We start from the raw sequence: 18,403 nt of genomic DNA, 5'->3' as shown, positions 1-18,403 counted from the left end.
AACCAGGATCACAACAGAACTTCTGAATACCTTTAGGACTTATTATTATTGAGAAAAATCACCAAGTTGGTGAACTTTGTACCAGCGGTTTGAAGTCTCCACTCCTTCCAGATGTACATACACAGCAGGGAGCTAGACTGTACATTTTTCTGATTCTTAAAGAGTGTGTTAACCTGAGGAACAGGACAAGATGTCCCTTCTTTAGATTCTTCTAGGAATTTCCATGCTGGCCAAGGAGCACTGAATACAATTCTCAGGAGCTCATCAAGACTTCTTTTTTTCATCCACTGCAAGGAAAACAAGGCATTGGTTATCACTCATTCATCAACATGGAAAATCAGCCACTGTTAAGCTGCACTTCATTTCAATCTGGCTTGGACCCAACTGTGATGTCCTGCCTGTTACTGCTGTACCTGACTCTACAGCATTGCACATACTTTGTAAGTTTTATTAACCCTCTGTTATTTATGAAGGTTGGACAGAAAATATATGATAGGATGGAAGGAAAATTTTTGAGTGCACCTGGTCTACCTAAGGGGAAGTTTGTGAAACAGCTGCTAAGGCTAATGGCTATTTTTTTTTCCTTTTTGTGGAATTTAAGACTTAAGACTTAGAAGCCTTTTCTAAAGGAACAAGGTCTGGGAATGATTTTTCTGCTAGTTTAAAAAGGTGTTAGAAAAATACTTTATATTAAAATCGAGAAAACCTGCTTGCTTTTGCTCTCTCTTTAGATACTAAAGAAAAACTGAAGTAAAAAAAATACCTGCTCTTAACTTCCCTCCAGAGAGAATCTCAGAACAAGTCTTTTGCAGACAGGTAGGTCTCACAAATGAGCAACAGGGCACAGTACCTGGCTGCACAAACTCTTCTGGCTACAACTAATGTTTGCCTGGAAAAATACAGAGGAAACTACATCCAGCCTCTTAGCAAGTCAGTAACTTGACACATGTGATTAGGAAATAAGACAGCAAACGGAGGCTGATTGCTTAGGCAAAGCACTCTCACATTCTGCCCTTGTCCCTATGATGATGCCTGCCATGGAAACAAAAGGGATGAGTCTGAGTCACATCCAGAGGAGCTCCTACAGAGCAGAATATTCAAGGCCAGCTTTTGAGTACCTCTTTTGTTTGGTGAGCCAGGGCAGAAGCAAACAACTATGGAACCAGAGGGATGTGCAGGTTAGCTAACAAAGACAAACAAGGATTCTTGGGCTGGACCAGTACTATCTTAAATGCATTAGTCTTTCCATCTTTATCAGTAGCAGAGTGATGACTATTATTTTGTTTTTTCCTCCTATTTTCCAGGTGTCAGTGAACAAACTGTGGGTTGTGTCCTCTGAGAGGACAAAATCCAAGCTGCAGTAACAACTGTGATGTAAGGGCCTGCTTTCTTCATGCCTTGTTCTAAGGCTCTCCAAGACGTTCCATTAGGCTGGAAAAATGGTCTCTATCAGGTCCAATATATATCTTTGGTAGCCTGGGAACATGCAGTTTTGGCTTAAAAAGGAGCTAGTGGGGCATGCCTACCCTCATGAAATCTCAACTTTATAAATAAAATAAAAACAAAAAATTAAATCCAGAGCTGCAATGGTTGCAGATCTGGCACTGCTTATGGATGACATGTGCTAAGATTCATGTAACACACTGCTTGAGAAAGGAGAGCAGCATATTGACAAAAAGCTCTGAGCATTGGTAAAAAGAGTAGGATCAAACAGAAGTTCAGGTGGAAGAGCTAGGTGGACAGGACATGAGGAGAGTGTCCTAAACTAGAGATGCAGTTAGCTGCAGCACAATAGTATAGGAGTTCAGATTACTTTCATACCCCACCAACATTCTTTGTTTTATTCTGCTGAGCTGCAACAGTACAAAGACATGACATGCCTCTCCTCTGGCCCAAGAAAAATAGTTTCTCCCCCCTGAATACTGTTCTGTATTTCCTCAATATGGAGTGATGCAAAAAGAATTTTTGTCTGTGCTTTAAGGTAGACATTGTTAGAATCAAAGACAAAGCAGGTTCTGAAAACTTTGCTTGACCAAAGTTGTCTTCATTCTTATTCTGCAAGTAGCAGGAAAGGAGTAAGCTGCAGACCCTATCATGTGCAGTTGGCTCTGATCCATAAGGAATTCTGATACATAATGATACCTGAGAGCATTTCAACTGAGCATAGTGAGATCAGGGGAGCAAGACAACATGTGGCCAGTGGTAGATGGTTTCTCAGCTCACCGGTGCAAAAGAAAGAGCAACATAAGGCAATCAGAGTAACTTCTTTTTTGTTTCGTTCTTAAACAGCAGTAAATCATACTTGGTTTGATTTACATTTTGGCTGTTTTCACACTAGACCACAAGCATAGATTAAAATCAATGCTTGAAAAATTTCTTTACAAACATCTTCCAGTTAACTTTGCTGAGAAACAGCACCACCACTAGCGTAAGTATGTAGACACTATCTAACACTGTTGCTTGAAAGGAACTTTGCCCTCTTGATCATACCAAGATAACTCAATGTATGAAAGTTCATGAGCTTTTCTAATTTGAATTCTTGTTGGAGTGGAGCATAAATTTGATAATTCACATACAAAACATTGTGAGAGGGAAAGAAAATCTTATTTTCCCTCGTAACTTGCTCCAAAGACAAGAGCAAACAAGTTGAATCTCTTTCTGGAAGATGCCAAGCTGTCTTCTGTCCTTGAACAGCTATGATTGAAGTTGATCTGGCCTGTCAGGAACTGATTGGTTACCAGTGTCTTTGTTTACCAGCGCCTCTTCAAACACAAGGATAGGGAGTAAGCAGCACAACTAACAGTGCACTGCCCACTTAAAGGTCATGCAGCATTCCTCTTTCACAACAGATTCAGCTAGGTGTGCTTCCTGCCCATCTGGATGCCCCTCTGCCCCTCCTGCATGGAGCTCACTGAGGCAACAGCTACAGTGGCTTTTCAGGGGAAAGTGATTGGGCTACTACTAAAATGGCCCATTACATGCAGAAAGTGCAGCAGCCACAAAAATGTCCATTAGTGGTGCAGGGAAAGCAGCAGCATGTGTCTGTGTGACTGAAGAGACTCTTCCATGTATGACTAAGTTCTATTTCAGGTAATGGGCTGGGTGCATTTCTGGATTCCTTGGGATGGCCCCACAGAAACCAAACCGGGAATCTAAATAAACTGCTTCCGGCTGCAACCTGCTTCATTCCTACTGATGTGTGCAGGGCAAGGCATACAAGAGAGAGGCTGCCTAACTGCAAGGGAGCTCAAAGTTTTGTTGTTGCTGATGAAGCATTCAAAATGTTGCAAGTATCATACCAGGTCATACTAAGATACTGAGAAAATCAGCACCTGTAAATCAAGAAATAAAATTATGACTAACTTCTTGGAGAAGACACAGGCTGAAGCCCAAAGCAGTGGAAAAGCAGGAGAGAAATAAGAAGAGATAGTTGCACCTTCCCCTTTATATGTAAAACATGAAAGGATTTAACCTCAGAACTGGGCTGTCTTACTATCAGACTAATTATCCATGTCAAATAGCAATGAAAAAGCGTCACTCCTATGACAACATAAATAAAGAAAAGCATTTTGTTTTGACTCTTAAGACTGCAAGCTTCTCACAGCTGTAACTTAAATTTTGTGTAACACAGGGCTAATTGTGAGCTCTTTCATCAGAACAACTCAAGCAGTTTTTCCATCTACCTGTCCCAAGGAGACAGGCTCTGGTGAAGCAAGGGCTGCCAGGACAAAGAAGACTGTCCACAGAAATCAGGTTTTTCCACCCCTTCCTAAGAAAAGGTTTTGATGGCATTGCTGGATACATGGGCCATTTTTAGTGTGTTAACTTAAAGTATTACTATTCTACATTGTTTGAATCAGGTTTCTGGTGAAGAGTCTGATCCAGAGCAGCACGTTAGCAGAAACCCACCTTCAACAGTGGTTTAATTCATTTGCTGTCCTCTGACCAGAGGTGCAGGTAAACACTGTTTCATCACTTCACCTCGGAGGCACTGACCTTAAGCACAGGGGGCAAGGCAGACAGCTGGGAGTGGCAGTGTCAAACCAGACAGGCAAGATTCGTTGGAAATTCCCTGTCAAGGGCAAATCCTTTATTTTGTTGCAATTGGAATTTATCAGCCTTAGAGAGCTCTCTCAAAAGTTACATTATTTGGAAAAAGCTCAACTTAATGGAACAATAGAGCATGTTTACAGCCAATTTAGTTGGGTATTTGAAGCAATTCTGGGTGTTCTGGGCACTGGCAAGTGCCACTTGCATCTGGATTGTCTCCCAGGAGGGATATGGACATATGCAACTGAGCTTCTCATAACCAGATGAAGAGTATCACACAGGTAACATCTTTATCCTACCAGGGACCAAACAATAAACAAAGTCAAATCCTGCTTTCAGACTAATACACAAATCTTTCAGAATAACAGGTTGTTCTTAAAGATGACATGACCTTGGCACAGCCACTATAGGCCACAACACTGTATCAAGTAGCAGATAACCTTTTGAAAGGATCTTTCCTTTCAAGTCAGTGAGCAACACTGCCCTGCATCTTTTCCAGACATGCCACAAAAACATTTTTGATGACTTCACTATTCTTCATTTCTTTCCCTAAGCCGCTTGACACGAGGACTACCATACCATTATAAGAAAGCAACACTTTGTTAAGGGCTATCAGGCATTTTCAGGAGAGACTTTAACCACAGGCCTCTATAATAAATAATTTTTATTATGCTTTGAAAGTTCTCATCACACATGTGATCACAATGCAGACATTTTTCTCAGTGCAAAGGGCTTTGCTGCCTGTTGAACCAGTGTATAAGCTGTTAGTAAAAGCAGGAAGTTATTTATCAGCCAGTCAGTACTGCCTTAAACATACACCTTTACTGCTACCCACATTGCTTTACCATCTGTATTTATGGACTTGTATCCACCTCCTCATATCAAGTCCTCATTTATCCCCAAGCATGCACAACAAACCCTGCACTTCTCAGCTGTATTTGTGAAGACAAAGTCACGCCCTCCAAGCCTCTCTCAGATTACAGCACATCCTTGAACTGTCCAAAACATCACCCGTTTTGGCTGCAAATCCACTTGGATTCTTCCATCTGGCCGGCTCCTCTGTTTTTCCATTCTCCAGCTCCTTTTCTGCCCATGAAGAGAGTGATCACTTCTGTTTGCAAGGAAGATGATAGCGGGAGGTGTGGTGGTCCTTCAGGTCAAACTCCTCATGGCCTTCCCTAAGAAGCAAATACAAAGTACAGTCAGTAGTAAATACCCAGGCCAGGAACTCACCCTTAGCCACTGCACAAGATATCTCCTAGCAGTCCTTAACCAGAAACTTATCCAAGGGCTGTGAGGACCTGACTCACAGCCATGTGGACAAACTACTTAAGATATTTGCTTGTAACAGAAATTTCTGAGGTGCTTTATGGGAAGGTCTGCTCATCCTTGTCAGCTGGATTTGAAAATGACAACAGGTCCTTCTGTTTCTTTCCCACTTGAAGAGATTCATCTAACTCATGACTCATTTTCAGCACTGTGTCTGTGATTCCAGGGACATTAGCAATTGTGACAACAGACAAAATGACAGTCTCTTCCAGAAAACTCTGGAAATTAACTGAAAGTAATGCAGTGTACTGGCAGCTGTCTTAACTACGCTCAGGAGCAGGCAGTGTTGGGTAAGATATAAGCCTGCATCCACAGAGTGTGGCTGATACACTCACCTGCCAGACTGTTAAATCTGCTTTTACTAATGTTTGCTGTCAGATACTTTTGTTTGTATGCTTTGTTTTTAATAATCTAACACTGCCAGTCACATGTTTATGAATATTCTCATATGGTTTTCTCTGACTGCATTGCAGGAAATGAGAGAATATGCACAAAAACATCTCTTGTTATCCCAACAACATTTTTAGCAACCTGCTGTCTTAATGTCATCCAGCACTAATCTGAGAACCCAGGCAATTACCCAATACTCTTGAGGCATGAAAAAAGAAAAGTCACACAACATGTTAGGAATAGCTTTGTATTCAAAGGAATTAACCCTCCAAATCTGAGACGTGAAAGTTTTGTCAAAAATCAAATGTTTAAGAACGAAGACTACAGCTGCTGCAAAGCCTGACTGGTGAAAAAAGGCTCACACATACATATTTCAATGAAGAATTTTTTAATATGGTTTAGGATTGCAAAGTCTCAACCTAAGAAAAGCCTCAGGAATTCATACTATCTGATCTCCCCCTTTAAGGGAATCCAGCCCAGGTCATCCATCAATGGCATTAACAAGCCATAGGAGTCACTGAACAATGGTCTCATTTATCCCATCCCACGTAATGCAGCACATCAGCTGCTCCACACAACACTCAGACAATGTGCCCAAACATGCACTGAAGCGTTTCTGCCAAGGACCAGTTTAGTCCCTGAAGCCTGGGACAACTACTGATCACGCAAAGTATTTCTCTAACAGCTAGCATTCAGTTCAAATCTGGACTCCTCAAATCTTGCCTCCTACTGCTTGTTTTCCTGCCCAATGAGAAAAACATACAAAAGGGGCCAAGCTTTCCTTTGACCCACTTCTCAGACCCAGAGGAACTGTGAGACTCACCAAAAACAGCGCTGGCAATAGAGGTCCCCGTCACAGCCATGGCAGCGCAAAGTGGCATCTTCGTTGCAGATGCAGCACCAGGGTAACTCATCCTCGTCACTATCATCTGCCCTTGCAAGAGCTGTGGTGGCTGGAGTGTGGCTCTAATTCATATAGAAAACAAGAGATAGAGAGTTCAAACCCCAGCACAGACAATAAAGGGCTTTAATTGTAATACATGATGGCCACAGTGACCTGTCCCATGCTCCACAGTTTCCCGTTTCACCTGTATTGATCCTAAGTCTGTGAGATGGACTTGCCCAGAGCACAGGGACAGGCTCCATATGCATCTAGATTGTTAAATAAAACCCAAGGTACTTGCTAGAATTTGGGTTTGAATCTATGGTGCTTGGAATGTAAACAGGTATTCAGCCTCATTTAGTGTCTACAGTGACGTATACCCACATTGTGTGTGCTGTGTTAAGGGCATAAAGCCCAGATATTCTGGCAGGCACCATAACAACACCATGTAACAAGACAATTCCTGCTGCAAAAGCAAGAGATTAAACAGTTTTGCTGAAAGGGGCTATGTGGGAAGGGAAAGGAACGCAGAAGTGGGGGCATTGTTTTCTCCCTGCTGTAGAAAGGAAACTGTGGGACAAAGGAAGTGCTTTGCCAAAAGGCCCCTACTATTCATTTGTACCTGAGGCTGAGACAAAAAAGATCTTCTGAAATCATAATTTAAATACATCCATACAGCCAACTATGGACTCCTTCTCTCTTACAGAGAACTCTTGTGGAACTGAAAACACACCAAGTCATAGGGCCTGGACACTGGCAAAGGCAGCTTTCTGACACAATCTTTTCCTAACACTATCTTTTGCATCAGTAATGCCAGAAATGCAAGGTGTCATACCTGAGATGGATGTTTTTGATAATGCTTATAATTATATAATTTCTTCGAGTGGGAGCAGGCCTGACAGGTGCCTGTGAATCACAGCTGCATTTAATTTTTGTCATATTCATTAGAGATCATGTATATATTTCCACAGTAGGCCAGAATCCACTCTGAGCATAGGATATCCTGCTGCTAATTCCTTCTTCTGACATTATATGAGAACATGAACAGTAGAATATTATCTAGAAGTTCTATTCTGCACATGCTGAAAGCACAGGTAAACCTCCCATTTACTCTGGTTCAGAGTGTACGGTACTAGACCATGGCCTTGTTTATTTAATTATACATATATATATGTATAATTCTCTAAAATCCATATTGTGAGGTGCCTACCAACTTCTCTTGGTTTACATGACACCGTAACATTCAACACAAAGCCAGCCTATAAGGAACTGTAATCCAGGGAACAATTCCTTTTGTAAGTACAAGGATGATTTCACAGCTGAGCTCAGAGCTGGTCAGCCTTGCAGAAGCTGCTTGGCTTGTTTGCTCTGGAGAAACTAGGTTGGTTAATTTTCTTTCCTGCATCAAGCCTAGGATACAACAAACTTTTGCTACAGAACTGTACTCTCCTGACACCCTGGAACATTTGAGACATCTCTGCAAGAGATCCTGACCAGTTCACTGACCTTTTGCTTTGCTTTCTTACACAGGTTCTGTTGTGAGGATCCTGGTTGGGTGGTCTGATCTGGGGGAATGTTGAATCCACTTGCTTCATCCAGGGCTGCTTCCTCTGTGAGCTGGTAACAACACAAAGCACGAAATCTCATTTCAAACACAGCTGGGAGCCTCGTGCTAGGCCCTAAACCTCCTGCACTGTTGCTTTCATGCAGAAACAGGAGATGACAAGTCAGAATGCAGCTTCAGCAGCCAGGGCCTGCAGCTCACACAATCTGCAGTGCAGTTAGCAGGCCCTCAGCATCATGCTAATCACACACATGTGACATATCAGACAAACTTTAGCTCAGGTCTGCCTGCAAGACAATTCAGAGACATTTTAGGGAGAAACGTAGGTGTAAGCTTGAGCTACACAGCACACATCTCATCATCCATGTTCTAACTGACCAGAGGAAAATACAGAACAAGAAGTGAGGAAGTACTAGCAAAACATGGTTATACAGGAGACACAGGCAGACCACAAGAGACACTAAGCATGAATGAAAAAGACAATGTGACAGACTAGAAATACTGTTGTCAATTGTCTGTCAAACAGTTAAATGGCCCATGGGAGCCATGGAGTGGAAACACACTAAGAAAGTAAGGAATGAAACTCTTCTCAGAACAGAAACACATCCTTTGAAAACTCACCAGGTAATACACACACAAGGCACAAGCTAGAGGAAGAAAAACAGCTGCCACTTCTGACCTGTTTCAGCACTCTGCGAATGGCCTCCTCCTCAGCCACTTCCTCATCACTGTCAGGGAGCTTATAGGCTTCCAGTGTAACTGTAGGAGTAAGAAATGTGAGACTGTAACTCATGCCTGCCTCAAGCCTTGTGTCCACTAATGTACCAGAGACAATTTTTGTACTGTGAGCTTGGTGTGGCATTCTGGCTCTGACCTTTTAAGGTGTAGATTCCTCAAAAACAATACTACTGTTTATTTTTAGTACTTGGAAGAGAGAAGGAAAAGATCACCACTAAAACCAGAGTTTTGGTTTTAAAAGTTTTGTTAACCTCACCAGAGTGTGCTGGAATTATCCCAAAGAAGGATGCAAGACAAAGCAGTCTGACCTTACAGCCCCAGCCTTCACCCTCAGCTTAGAGCTTTCATATTGATTTCATGACAAACCAACCTGTACAACTTTGCAGACAGAACCAAATCTCAGTCTGTTTCTTGCAGAATGGAGGAATTAAATGGATAAACACTAATAAAGAATTTACTCTGTTATAGCAAGTTGATTCCTCTCTTGGTACTGTATTCTCATCTGCTACCCACCTTTCTCAGGGTCTTCGCCTTTGAGTGCTGCCAGTCTCTTGGCAACCTGTAGGATCTTTTCCTGCCTAGTGTTCTCTTCCTGCAGCTCAGCAGCAGCTTCTGCCAGAAGTTTATTCTTCTCTTCCTCTAGCTGTTTTGGGTCCAGATTTGCAGGGCAAACGCTATCTTCACTTTCCCGATTGAGATCATTCAAACTCTGGCTACTAACAGCTGCAGACAGACACACAGAACACACTGGTGACACAGCAGCAATGTTCCTTGGGCACAGTAAATGTGACAAATAATGCTATAACAGCAGCTTGCTGCTCTCCATGAAACTGGATAACAAGAGGGAAAGGCATGCCAGTAGGATCTTTACTGTATATGAAGAGAAGAAAATGAGCTAATCTCTGGCCTACAGTGAGATTACAGAGAAATTAATGCAGATAGGAAGAAAATGGTATGGCAAATTCTGATGTTTTGTAACAGCACACAGGTGCATTAGGAACAGCAACAGCCCCTCCCCAGGGAGGAATCACTTTAGAGAAACAGAGAATCTAAATAATACAACCCTGACAAGAAGGAACCTTCTCCAAGCAAAGACACTGAGACCCAGTGTGAAGCCAGATGGCTGCTCTTGGTCAGTGTGGGGGATTATAAGTGGAAGATATGGACAAACTGGACACTCAGCTCACCTGTAAGTTACATAGGGAGGCACAGATTTCCTTCTCAGCATAGCACATACATTAATAGACATAAACAGGTCTTTAGAAGCCAAAACAGATACCTTGAGGCTGAACTCTTGGTCTGTAATGCTCATCAATGGCAACCTCCTCAGACAGTTGAGTTAAGAGGTCATCTGTCTGCTGGACCAGACTCCGGGTATCAGGAGGTTGGTGTACCTAAGAAAGCAGAGGAGTGTGAGAAAAGGCAAATGAGAGGAAAGTAGCATACCAAATCAAAGGAGAATTTTGGAAACCAAGATCACCCTATATGGGGGCAGCATACAAAGATGGCTCCATGGACATTGAGAATCTCAGTTTACAGTTATGTGGTGTAAGATTTGTAGGGGTTTCATTTTCAGAGGTGCTGAATGCACACAGCTCTAAGAGCAGACATCCAAACAAGGCAAAGGGATGCTGAATGTGTAGGAATACATACTCCTGGGTCCCAACTCCAGCTCTGCCACTAACTCCAGTGTAAACAAAGTGCCATTCTCAACAGTGCTAGCCAGCAGCCCCACAGAGACCTATGGTAACAGCTGGACATGCAGCTGAAAGAACCATAAGCAAATGGTATATGGGGGACAAGATCATTCCTATAGGCTTTCAAGGTATATATCCAACTGATTCCTCTGCAACCCCAGACAAATCATGCTGGGCTTCCATTTCTAAAAAAATTAACAGGATTCTGCCCAGCTGGTATGCAGTAACAACCAGAAGATGTAATTAAAAGGTAGGGCTGATAAGCCTCCAACACAAACAGCTCTGAAAAACTATGACCACCCAGGTACATAAATGTGTTGAGAGTAAAAAGCTTTAGCATCTATTGTGAAAAATATACTCAAACTACATCTGGCATAAAGGAACATGTTACATTCAAATTGAAGCAGTGAACTGGTAAAGGCTGGTGATTTGCTTCAGGAGCAATGACAAAATCAGGAAATAGAGATTTCTGAAGGAAGCTACCTGGACACAAAAAAGGCTGAAGAAGGAAGAATGGTTAGCATGCTGTGACACCAGTTACTGTGTCAGCTCAGAATAAATTGCTGACTAAAGAGCTGAGGGAGCTTACAGGTCTGGGAGCTTGGGAAGGAGGATCTCTCCCCTGCAGGACAGCCAAGCGGTCCTCCATTTCCTGTGTGGATGGAACAGGTCCTCGGCCATCCTCCTTCAGGGCTGCCAGCCTAGCTTCAATCTCAGCCTGAGTGGGGATGGACTCTGCAATTCACAATAAACCAAGGGAGGAGATTATTCTGTTATTGAAAATGAAAAGCTACATGCTTTTTCCCCTCAAAATTGTGTTTCTTTCTGGAATCAGACTCTGAACACCTGAGCAAAAACCTCACCCAGCCCTGATGTGAATGAGGGGGTCATACTGCAATGACTCAGAGACTACCCTGATGCTAACTGCTATCCCTTCCTTCCAAATCCTTGCCTCCTTCACAGTTTTATCTCCCAGCCACAACACAAGTATTAGGGTGATGTCATCTGGAAATCAGCTGACTTGGGATTCTAGGGACAGGCAGAGAAATGAGCGTCATTTAGGCAGTTCAGTCCATTGATCCCAAATCTCCTAATGCAATCCCAGCCTTATCAGACTGAGGCCCTCCCCTGCCACATAAAGGACAAGAGGCTGCAAGTTGTTCCAGGGGAGGTTTAGATTGGATATTAGGAAAAAGAAAGGGTTGTCAAGCACTGGAAAAGGCTGTCTAGGGAAGCAGCTGAGTTACCATCCTCAGAGATTTCCAAAAGATGTGTAGATGTGGCACTTTGGGATATGGTTTAGTGGCGGACTTGGTAGTGCTGGGTTAACAGTAGGACTTGATGATTCTATGATAACCAGGTAACCATTCTGAAGAGTATTCTTTTTATTTTAGAGACCATATATATCACCTCAAAGCAGTACCAGAACCTGACAGTTGTGGACTGGGATAAGAATCCTTTTCCTTCTCTGTGAGACGAGGTTGGTCAGAACGTAATTCCACAGAGACTGGAACTGCTGTTGGTGAAGTTAGTGACTCACAGGAAACCTTCTTCAAGATAGTTTGGCCAAAGACTTTCATTTCATTCTATTCCAAGTGGGTTTTTACCCCCCCAAAATGGAAAATGAGAAAGTGATTTTACAGGTTAGACACTGCTGCAAAACTGAGTAGTTCTTTCAAGAGAAACCCCAAGAAGCAAAATGAAACTGGTACATTGACCTAAAATCATTGTAGAAGTTGACCATTGTGGCAGCAGAACCTGGATGCTCTGTCCTATTTCAAACCTTCAACCCCCTAATATCACAGCCTCTTAAAGCCCAGCACTTCCCTCTCCCTCCAGGTTCATTGTTTCCCAAATAGCAGTGTTCCCACCCAAAGCATTTATGGTATTCTCTAAAACTCACTTGGTTTCCTTTCCTCCCTGAGCCTCTCCAGTCTCTCAGCAATCGCTCTATCCTCTTTTGAGAGCCCCTGGTATCTGCAGCCTGCTTGACCTGGGGGTTTTGCAGCTGCCTTCTGTTGGTCTTTCAGCTGGTTTTGTTTAGCCTCAAAAGCTGCTACACGCCTGTGATAAGAAAGGAAAAAATACATGACAATTGAGAACAGGGATTTTAACCCGGAGATAAGAAAACAACCTCTGTGAACCCAACAGGCTATCTAAAGAATGCCAGGGCAGAACAGAAATGAAACCACTCTCTCCAATATCAGCACAATAAAGTAATCCTAAGAGTAAGGAAAATGTTAGCTCACAAGAATAGCACACCTGGCAGCACTTCCCAGGAAACAAGGAACATTTCACCACAAGGTTCCTGTTTCCAAGCCAACTCTGATCAGCCACAGATAATTACCGGCAGGTGGCTGTTCAGGAGTATATTCAAAAGAGCATATCCCCCACCCCTCCAGACAAACAACCCAAACAGTAAAACAAAAGCTCCACCCTTAATCTAACTCTGAACAAGCAAATACCCACACTGCAAACCCCACTTCTGCTGGGATCCATAGGGGAAGAGGAGGGCCTAAAAGGCTCATCTGCAGTAGAAAGAACTGCTTGACAAGTGCAACTCACTTTTTGTAGTTTTCTGGTGGTGACCATTTTGCTGAACTGCTTTGAGATCCTTCTCTAAAAGACAAAAATGATTTCTCTGAACTCGAGATACTTGCAATACTTGACAATACTGACAATCACTTAAGTCTCTCACCTCAAGAGGAATCAGTAGGTGTTACTTGACCTCTTGGTACAACCCCTTTCTTAACCTCATTAATACTGAGAGGAATCAGCTTATGCAAGGGATTAAGATAATATAGCTGCCCAGGACAGTAGGAGACTTCATCTCTGTCCTTTGGTCCAGTTGTTTTGCATCTGGACAAAATGTGATTTAATATGGTCACTGGTGATCCAAAGGAGGTGGGGCTGAAATACCCTTGCCTCCCACAGCCTGCACCTCCCAGTTCAGAGAGCAGGGAGTACTTAGGTAAGACTCCCAGTGTAATTAGCTCCCATGCAGCAGGACACTCTGGAAGGAGCTGGGACACGCAACAAATACAGAATTATATAATGTACATGCAAAACATAGTGTTACAAAAGTTATTATATAACATCTTCCAGAACACTTGAACATCACAACACAAACATGTATAACTCCTCTACTTTGCCGTGTTCAGGCTGAGGGACTAAACTAGACACTTATGTAAGTTAGTTAACACATTTTATTTGTTCTTAGAAATCCCAGCTAAGGCCCATACAGTAATGAGACTGAATGCAACACTGTTGGAACGCTTTCCAAAGTTCTAAGGCTTCAATTCTGAAAGCTATTTGAATGAAGAACAACATATGCAACTTACAGAACTGCAGCCTATGTGTATTACGTGCAGAACAGGATGCCATCCAGAGGGACCTGAATAAACTCAAGGAGAGGAGCCTTGGGAATCTCATGAGGTTAAATGACACAATGTACAAGGTGTTGCACTTGGGTTGGGGCAACTCAACTCCTGGTATCAACACAGGCTGGGGGACAAACTGATCAAGGGCAGCCCTGCCAAAAAGGACCTGGGAGTGCTGGTGAGTAGGAGGCTGGATATGATTCAGCAATGTGCTCTCACAGCCCAGACAGCCAAATGTGTTCTGGGCTATATCCAAAGCAGTGTGGCAAGGGAGGGGAAGAAGAATATTCCTATTCCTCTGACCTGGGACCCCACCTGCAGTGCTGCACCCAGCTCTGGGGTCCCCAACACAGGATGGACATGGACCTGCTGAAGTGTGTCTAGAGGAGGCCACTAAATTGATTAGAGGGACGAAGCACCTGTCCTGCAAGGAAAGTCTGGCAGAATTTGGATTCTTCAGCCTGGAAAAGAGATGGCTCCATGGTGACCTAACTGCAGCCTTCCAGGACCTGAAGGAAACCTCCAGGAAAGACAGAGGGCTTTTTTAGAAGAGTATGTAGTGACAGGACAAGGGGGAATGGTTTTAAACTGAAAGAGTGCAGGTTTAGATTAGATACTAGAAAAAGATTCTTTACTTGGGAGAGTGATGAACACTGGAACAGGTTGCCCAGTGAAGCTGTGGATGCCCCATCCCTGGAAGTGTTCAAGGTCAGGTTGGATGGAGCTCTGAGCAACCACATCTAGTGGAAGATGCTCCTGCCCACAGCACAGGGCTGGAAACAGACGATCTTTAAGGTCCCTTCCAACCCAGGCCATTCTATGATTCTATAATCTACCTGCTATGCAGTCAGGGAAGATTGTTCTTCTTCTGTAGCTCTCTAGCGCTGATATTAAAATTATGAGAAAAAAAGACCCAGAAGAAATGTCAAGACAGGCAGCCCTGCTTTCTTAATAGTTTTGAAGTTGTGAAGCGAAATCAGAAAACTTCAAAACTGAAAAGACTGAATGTTGTCTTTCACTGTTTTCAGCAGCCCATGAAGATGAAGACCTTCACTAATGAGGCTCTTCTCCTTTACACACCTGCAGAGCCAGAAAATTTCCCCCTCACTGGTGAAAATTCCTTGCTATAGGAAAAAAGTGAAGAAAAGGCAAAAGAGAAATGCGAGAGAAAAAGGAGGACACAGAAGAATTGCCTGACAGAGGAATTCTGGTATACACCTGTGTTCTTGTGTTGCTTGTTCAAGTTTATAATTCTGCTGCTACTGAATTACATGTTTTGTTTTCAACAGGAAAACAACAACTGATTATGTTTGCAAATAATTTTGTTTTCTTTTAAAAGCAGAAGTTTTATAGATTTTAGGCTACAAAGCTTTATGTCTTCAGGACACACATAGAAGATCCCTCAACAAGGAGGCTTTATATCATGGTTTGCCCCCAGATGTAATAACATCTGTTCTAACACCTTATTGTCAGGCTACTCAACTATACACATCTGAGAAGACTGTCAGAATTGTTAAAGGGGTGTAGATTATTGGGCAAAAACACAGTGTGGCTTAACCTCGGCCCATCTAGTTAAGCTCTTCACAGGAATTCAGCGTCCATTCACAAAGATTTAAACCTGATGCTTTCAAACTACTTTGTCAACCATAGAGAACAGGTACAAATACTGAATCCTACTTTAGGACTGCACAACTCATTTAACAACAGTTCAGAGATGTCCTGTCTTGAAATTCCGGGGTACAGGCAGCATCCATGCACATATGGAAGGCAGAGTTCTCCTGCAGAAAGCTCCAAAACCACATGGAACGTGAACTGAAGAAAAAAAGCAGGAAACAGTCTTTGGGTGAAGAAACACTTCCATCTTACCCAGTTAGTTTTCCATGGCACTGCTTGCACACCTTCTGCTGAGTGTTTCCACAGCGGGGAACAACAGCACTGAAGCTCCGGCAGGCCGAGCAGAAGGAGCGTCCGCAGTTCTTGCAGCCACACTGCAGAGATAGAGAGGGGCAGGACAGGGCGTCACCACCTCGGCACCACACACCCCCATCGCTCCGCCGGGCCGCAGCAGACACACAAAATAATGATGGGGGTATGCTGATTTTTTTTTTTTTTTTTTTTTGTGACAGAACTGTTCCACCAGCTGCTGCTGAAGATATGGAGACTCAAGAGCCTTGGAGCAGCAGCACATAACTCCTGCTGGGAGCTGAGTCACCACTTCACCCCATAGTATAACAAGGTGTGTGAACTGTCTGAGACCATGACAGAATCCTGGGTTTGAGGGATGGCATTCAAGAACTTTTTTTTTGGTTAGCAATTTCCCATATTTGAAGACATATCGGAATTAGGCACCACGAGAGCTCAGTAAACAAGGACATCAATGCCAGGCTGCTGGCCCGGGACGCGCCGGGCGAAGCAGCTCCCGGTTCCCTTCTCAGCCCCTCGCACTGCGGGAGAGGCACCCGCGGGACCGGCCCGCTCCTGACCGCCCGCAGCAAGAAGGACTTGCCTCTTTCTTGAAGACAGAGAACTTGGACGCGCACCCATAGCACCGGCTATCCATGGCGCTGCGGCCCAGCCCGCCCTCAGGCACAGCGCTGCAGCCCCGCTATGCCAAGCTCCATAGTGCCCCCGGTGCTGTGGCTGCCTCAGGCCCAAGGATCGGTGGCGAGCGGGGCTGTCACAAGCGGGGAGGTGCGGACACCACTCTCCCGTCCTCTCAACACAGAGCAGGCGGCGCACGGCCCTACGGGAATTGTAGTTCTTTGCTCCTCCTTTCTCCCTTCAGACGCCAGGGGGCTCTCCGCGAATAAACTACACTGCCCAGGGCTCCACACGGCCCCCAGTGCCGGGCCGGCTGGGCCACCATCGCCGCGCGTTGCATTGTGGTACTTGCAGTCTGGTGCTCCTGTCCGCCCCCGCCGGAGGCGCCATGTCCCGGGGGGCATTGGCTGATCTTGGGTGTTAATAAGGCAAAAAAGTGTATTCTCTAAGGCTGACAGTGTTGCGCTCAAGCTCCTCTAGGGTGGTTTTTTTTTTTGTCCTAAACCTGTGTTGAGATCCTGGCTCAGAATAGCAAGAATCAGCTGAACTGCAAAACTCCAGTTATCCCCAGCCCATCCTGGCAGTGTTGATCCGCCTGCCCTCAGGAGTAAGTGACCTGCAGTGTTTGTGAAAAGAGTCACGGAGTGCAAATGAGTCATCCTGCTCAAACCGCCTGCGTTTGCAGGTACATTGTGCATTCTTTCCTGTTTAATATATAACCCCACGTTGTAAAGACCTACACAATTAAATTAGGAAAGGGACTGATTTATTCAAGGAAGTAAAAGTCATTAATATCTGAATAAAGCTAAATTTAAAGGGGAAAAAATCGGAGGGGGTGGGTTTGTCTCTCCATCTTTAATTTTTGGCAATTGTTTGCTTGTTGGGGTTTTTGTTTGGTTTGGTTTTTTAATGGTAAAAAGCATTAGAGAGACAACTGGAAGATGAACTTTGCACCTGTCAGGCAATTGTGTTAAGAGACCACCCAGGTATTGCAGGCGTAAAGAGGGAATGGAGACAAACATAAACCCAAATGAAAGGCTTCATTGTCTGTGCTATTGAGCTGCTCAATAAAACAGGAACGGGAGATTTCAATCTTGATGTTACAGTGCAACCTACCGATTGCCAGGTGGAATTTGGAGTGCCGCTCTTTAGGGGAAAACACAAGCAGCACCCAAGGAAACCTCCCCGCCCAGGGAGCAGCGAGGGGATCACGGCGAGGAAACGGAGCCTCCCTGCGGAGAAACGCCTCGGCGGCTCTGCCCGCGGAGCCGGGAGCCTGGCAGGGCGGGAGGGGACATGTCTCTGTGTGTCTCTTTCGCACACACCTGTCTGCAGAAGCGCTGCACGCTGCCATTGCCATTGCCATTGCCACTGCCATTCCCGTCCCTGTTCCCGTTCCCTGCAGGTGTCCGCCAGAGGGGGCCCGGCCCCCGCCGTTCTCCAGCTCCTGAACCCAAGGCCATTTGGCAGCAGAGCAGCGGCAGCTTTCCTTTATTTCTCTTTTTTGCCCGCCGATGTTTCCCGTGGTAAAGCCAACTCGATTATCAAATCCTATGTGACTACTTAGCCTATAAGGTTTTCAATTTCTATTTGAAGTGTAGGAGAGATTAAATGGGCTTTAGTTTCTATGTCTTCTTGCCAAACTCAGTTGCTGCACAGTAAGTTGAACGCTCTCTGTCCTACAGTTATAGCTACTCTGCTCTGGGGAGCTCCCACCTGGAGGGCTGCTTCCAGGTCTGGAGTCCTCAGCACAGGAAAGACAAGGACCTGTTGGAACAAGTCCAAAAAAGGGCCACAAAAATTATTAAGGAGCTGGAGCATCTTTCCTATG

The 18,403-nt window shown here is 44.3% G+C and overlaps 1 protein-coding gene across 3 annotated transcripts; it reads right to left on the bottom strand.

Annotated features, from left to right (window-relative positions):
- Window positions 1–27: 27 nt before the first annotated feature.
- On the bottom strand, window positions 28–16,763 carry ZFYVE19 (zinc finger FYVE-type containing 19). Of its 3 annotated transcripts, XR_008840581.1 has the most exons (12): window positions 16,538–16,763; window positions 15,898–16,019; window positions 13,217–13,270; window positions 12,555–12,715; window positions 11,241–11,386; window positions 10,234–10,348; window positions 9,468–9,677; window positions 8,896–8,975; window positions 8,159–8,269; window positions 6,593–6,735; window positions 5,062–5,228; window positions 28–287 (listed from the first exon to the last, which is right to left on the bottom strand). XR_008840581.1 is itself a non-coding variant. In XM_056492277.1 (11 exons), exons 1-11 carry the CDS (start codon window positions 16,589–16,591, stop codon window positions 5,156–5,158), a joined length of 1,269 nt encoding a protein of 422 aa, XP_056348252.1. In that variant the 5' UTR covers window positions 16,592–16,763; the 3' UTR covers window positions 4,698–5,155. The 3 variants fall into 3 exon arrangements, 2 of the variants coding, with proteins under 2 accessions (XP_056348252.1, XP_056348253.1); XM_056492277.1 differs by lacking the exon at window positions 28–287 and having other exon boundaries at window positions 4,698–5,228; XM_056492278.1 differs by lacking the exons at window positions 28–287; window positions 16,538–16,763 and adding an exon at window positions 15,709–15,843 and having other exon boundaries at window positions 4,698–5,228; window positions 15,930–16,018.
- Window positions 16,764–18,403: the final 1,640 nt, after the last annotated feature.

Source organism: Oenanthe melanoleuca, chromosome 5 (assembly GCF_029582105.1).
Source record: "Oenanthe melanoleuca isolate GR-GAL-2019-014 chromosome 5, OMel1.0, whole genome shotgun sequence".
Classification (NCBI taxonomy): domain Eukaryota; kingdom Metazoa; phylum Chordata; class Aves; order Passeriformes; family Muscicapidae; genus Oenanthe; species Oenanthe melanoleuca.
The sequence above is the reverse complement of the archived record's forward strand: the minus strand, read 5'-3'. Positions and strand labels throughout refer to the sequence as shown.

What these genes read in the sequence shown, in the direction of transcription:
- ZFYVE19 (XM_056492277.1), bottom strand. Translation starts at nt 16,591, where the DNA reads ATGGATAGCCGGTGCTATGGGTGCGCGTCCAAGTTCTCTGTCTTCAAG. An exon ending in ACCAAGAGTTCAGCCTCAAG is followed by an intron (nt 9,678 to 10,233) that starts GTATCTGTTTTG and finishes GTCTGTCTGCAG; the next exon opens with CTGTTAGTAGCCAGAGTTTG. An exon ending in TTCGCAGAGTGCTGAAACAG is followed by an intron (nt 8,270 to 8,895) that starts GTCAGAAGTGGC and finishes TGTTGTTACCAG; the next exon opens with CTCACAGAGGAAGCAGCCCT.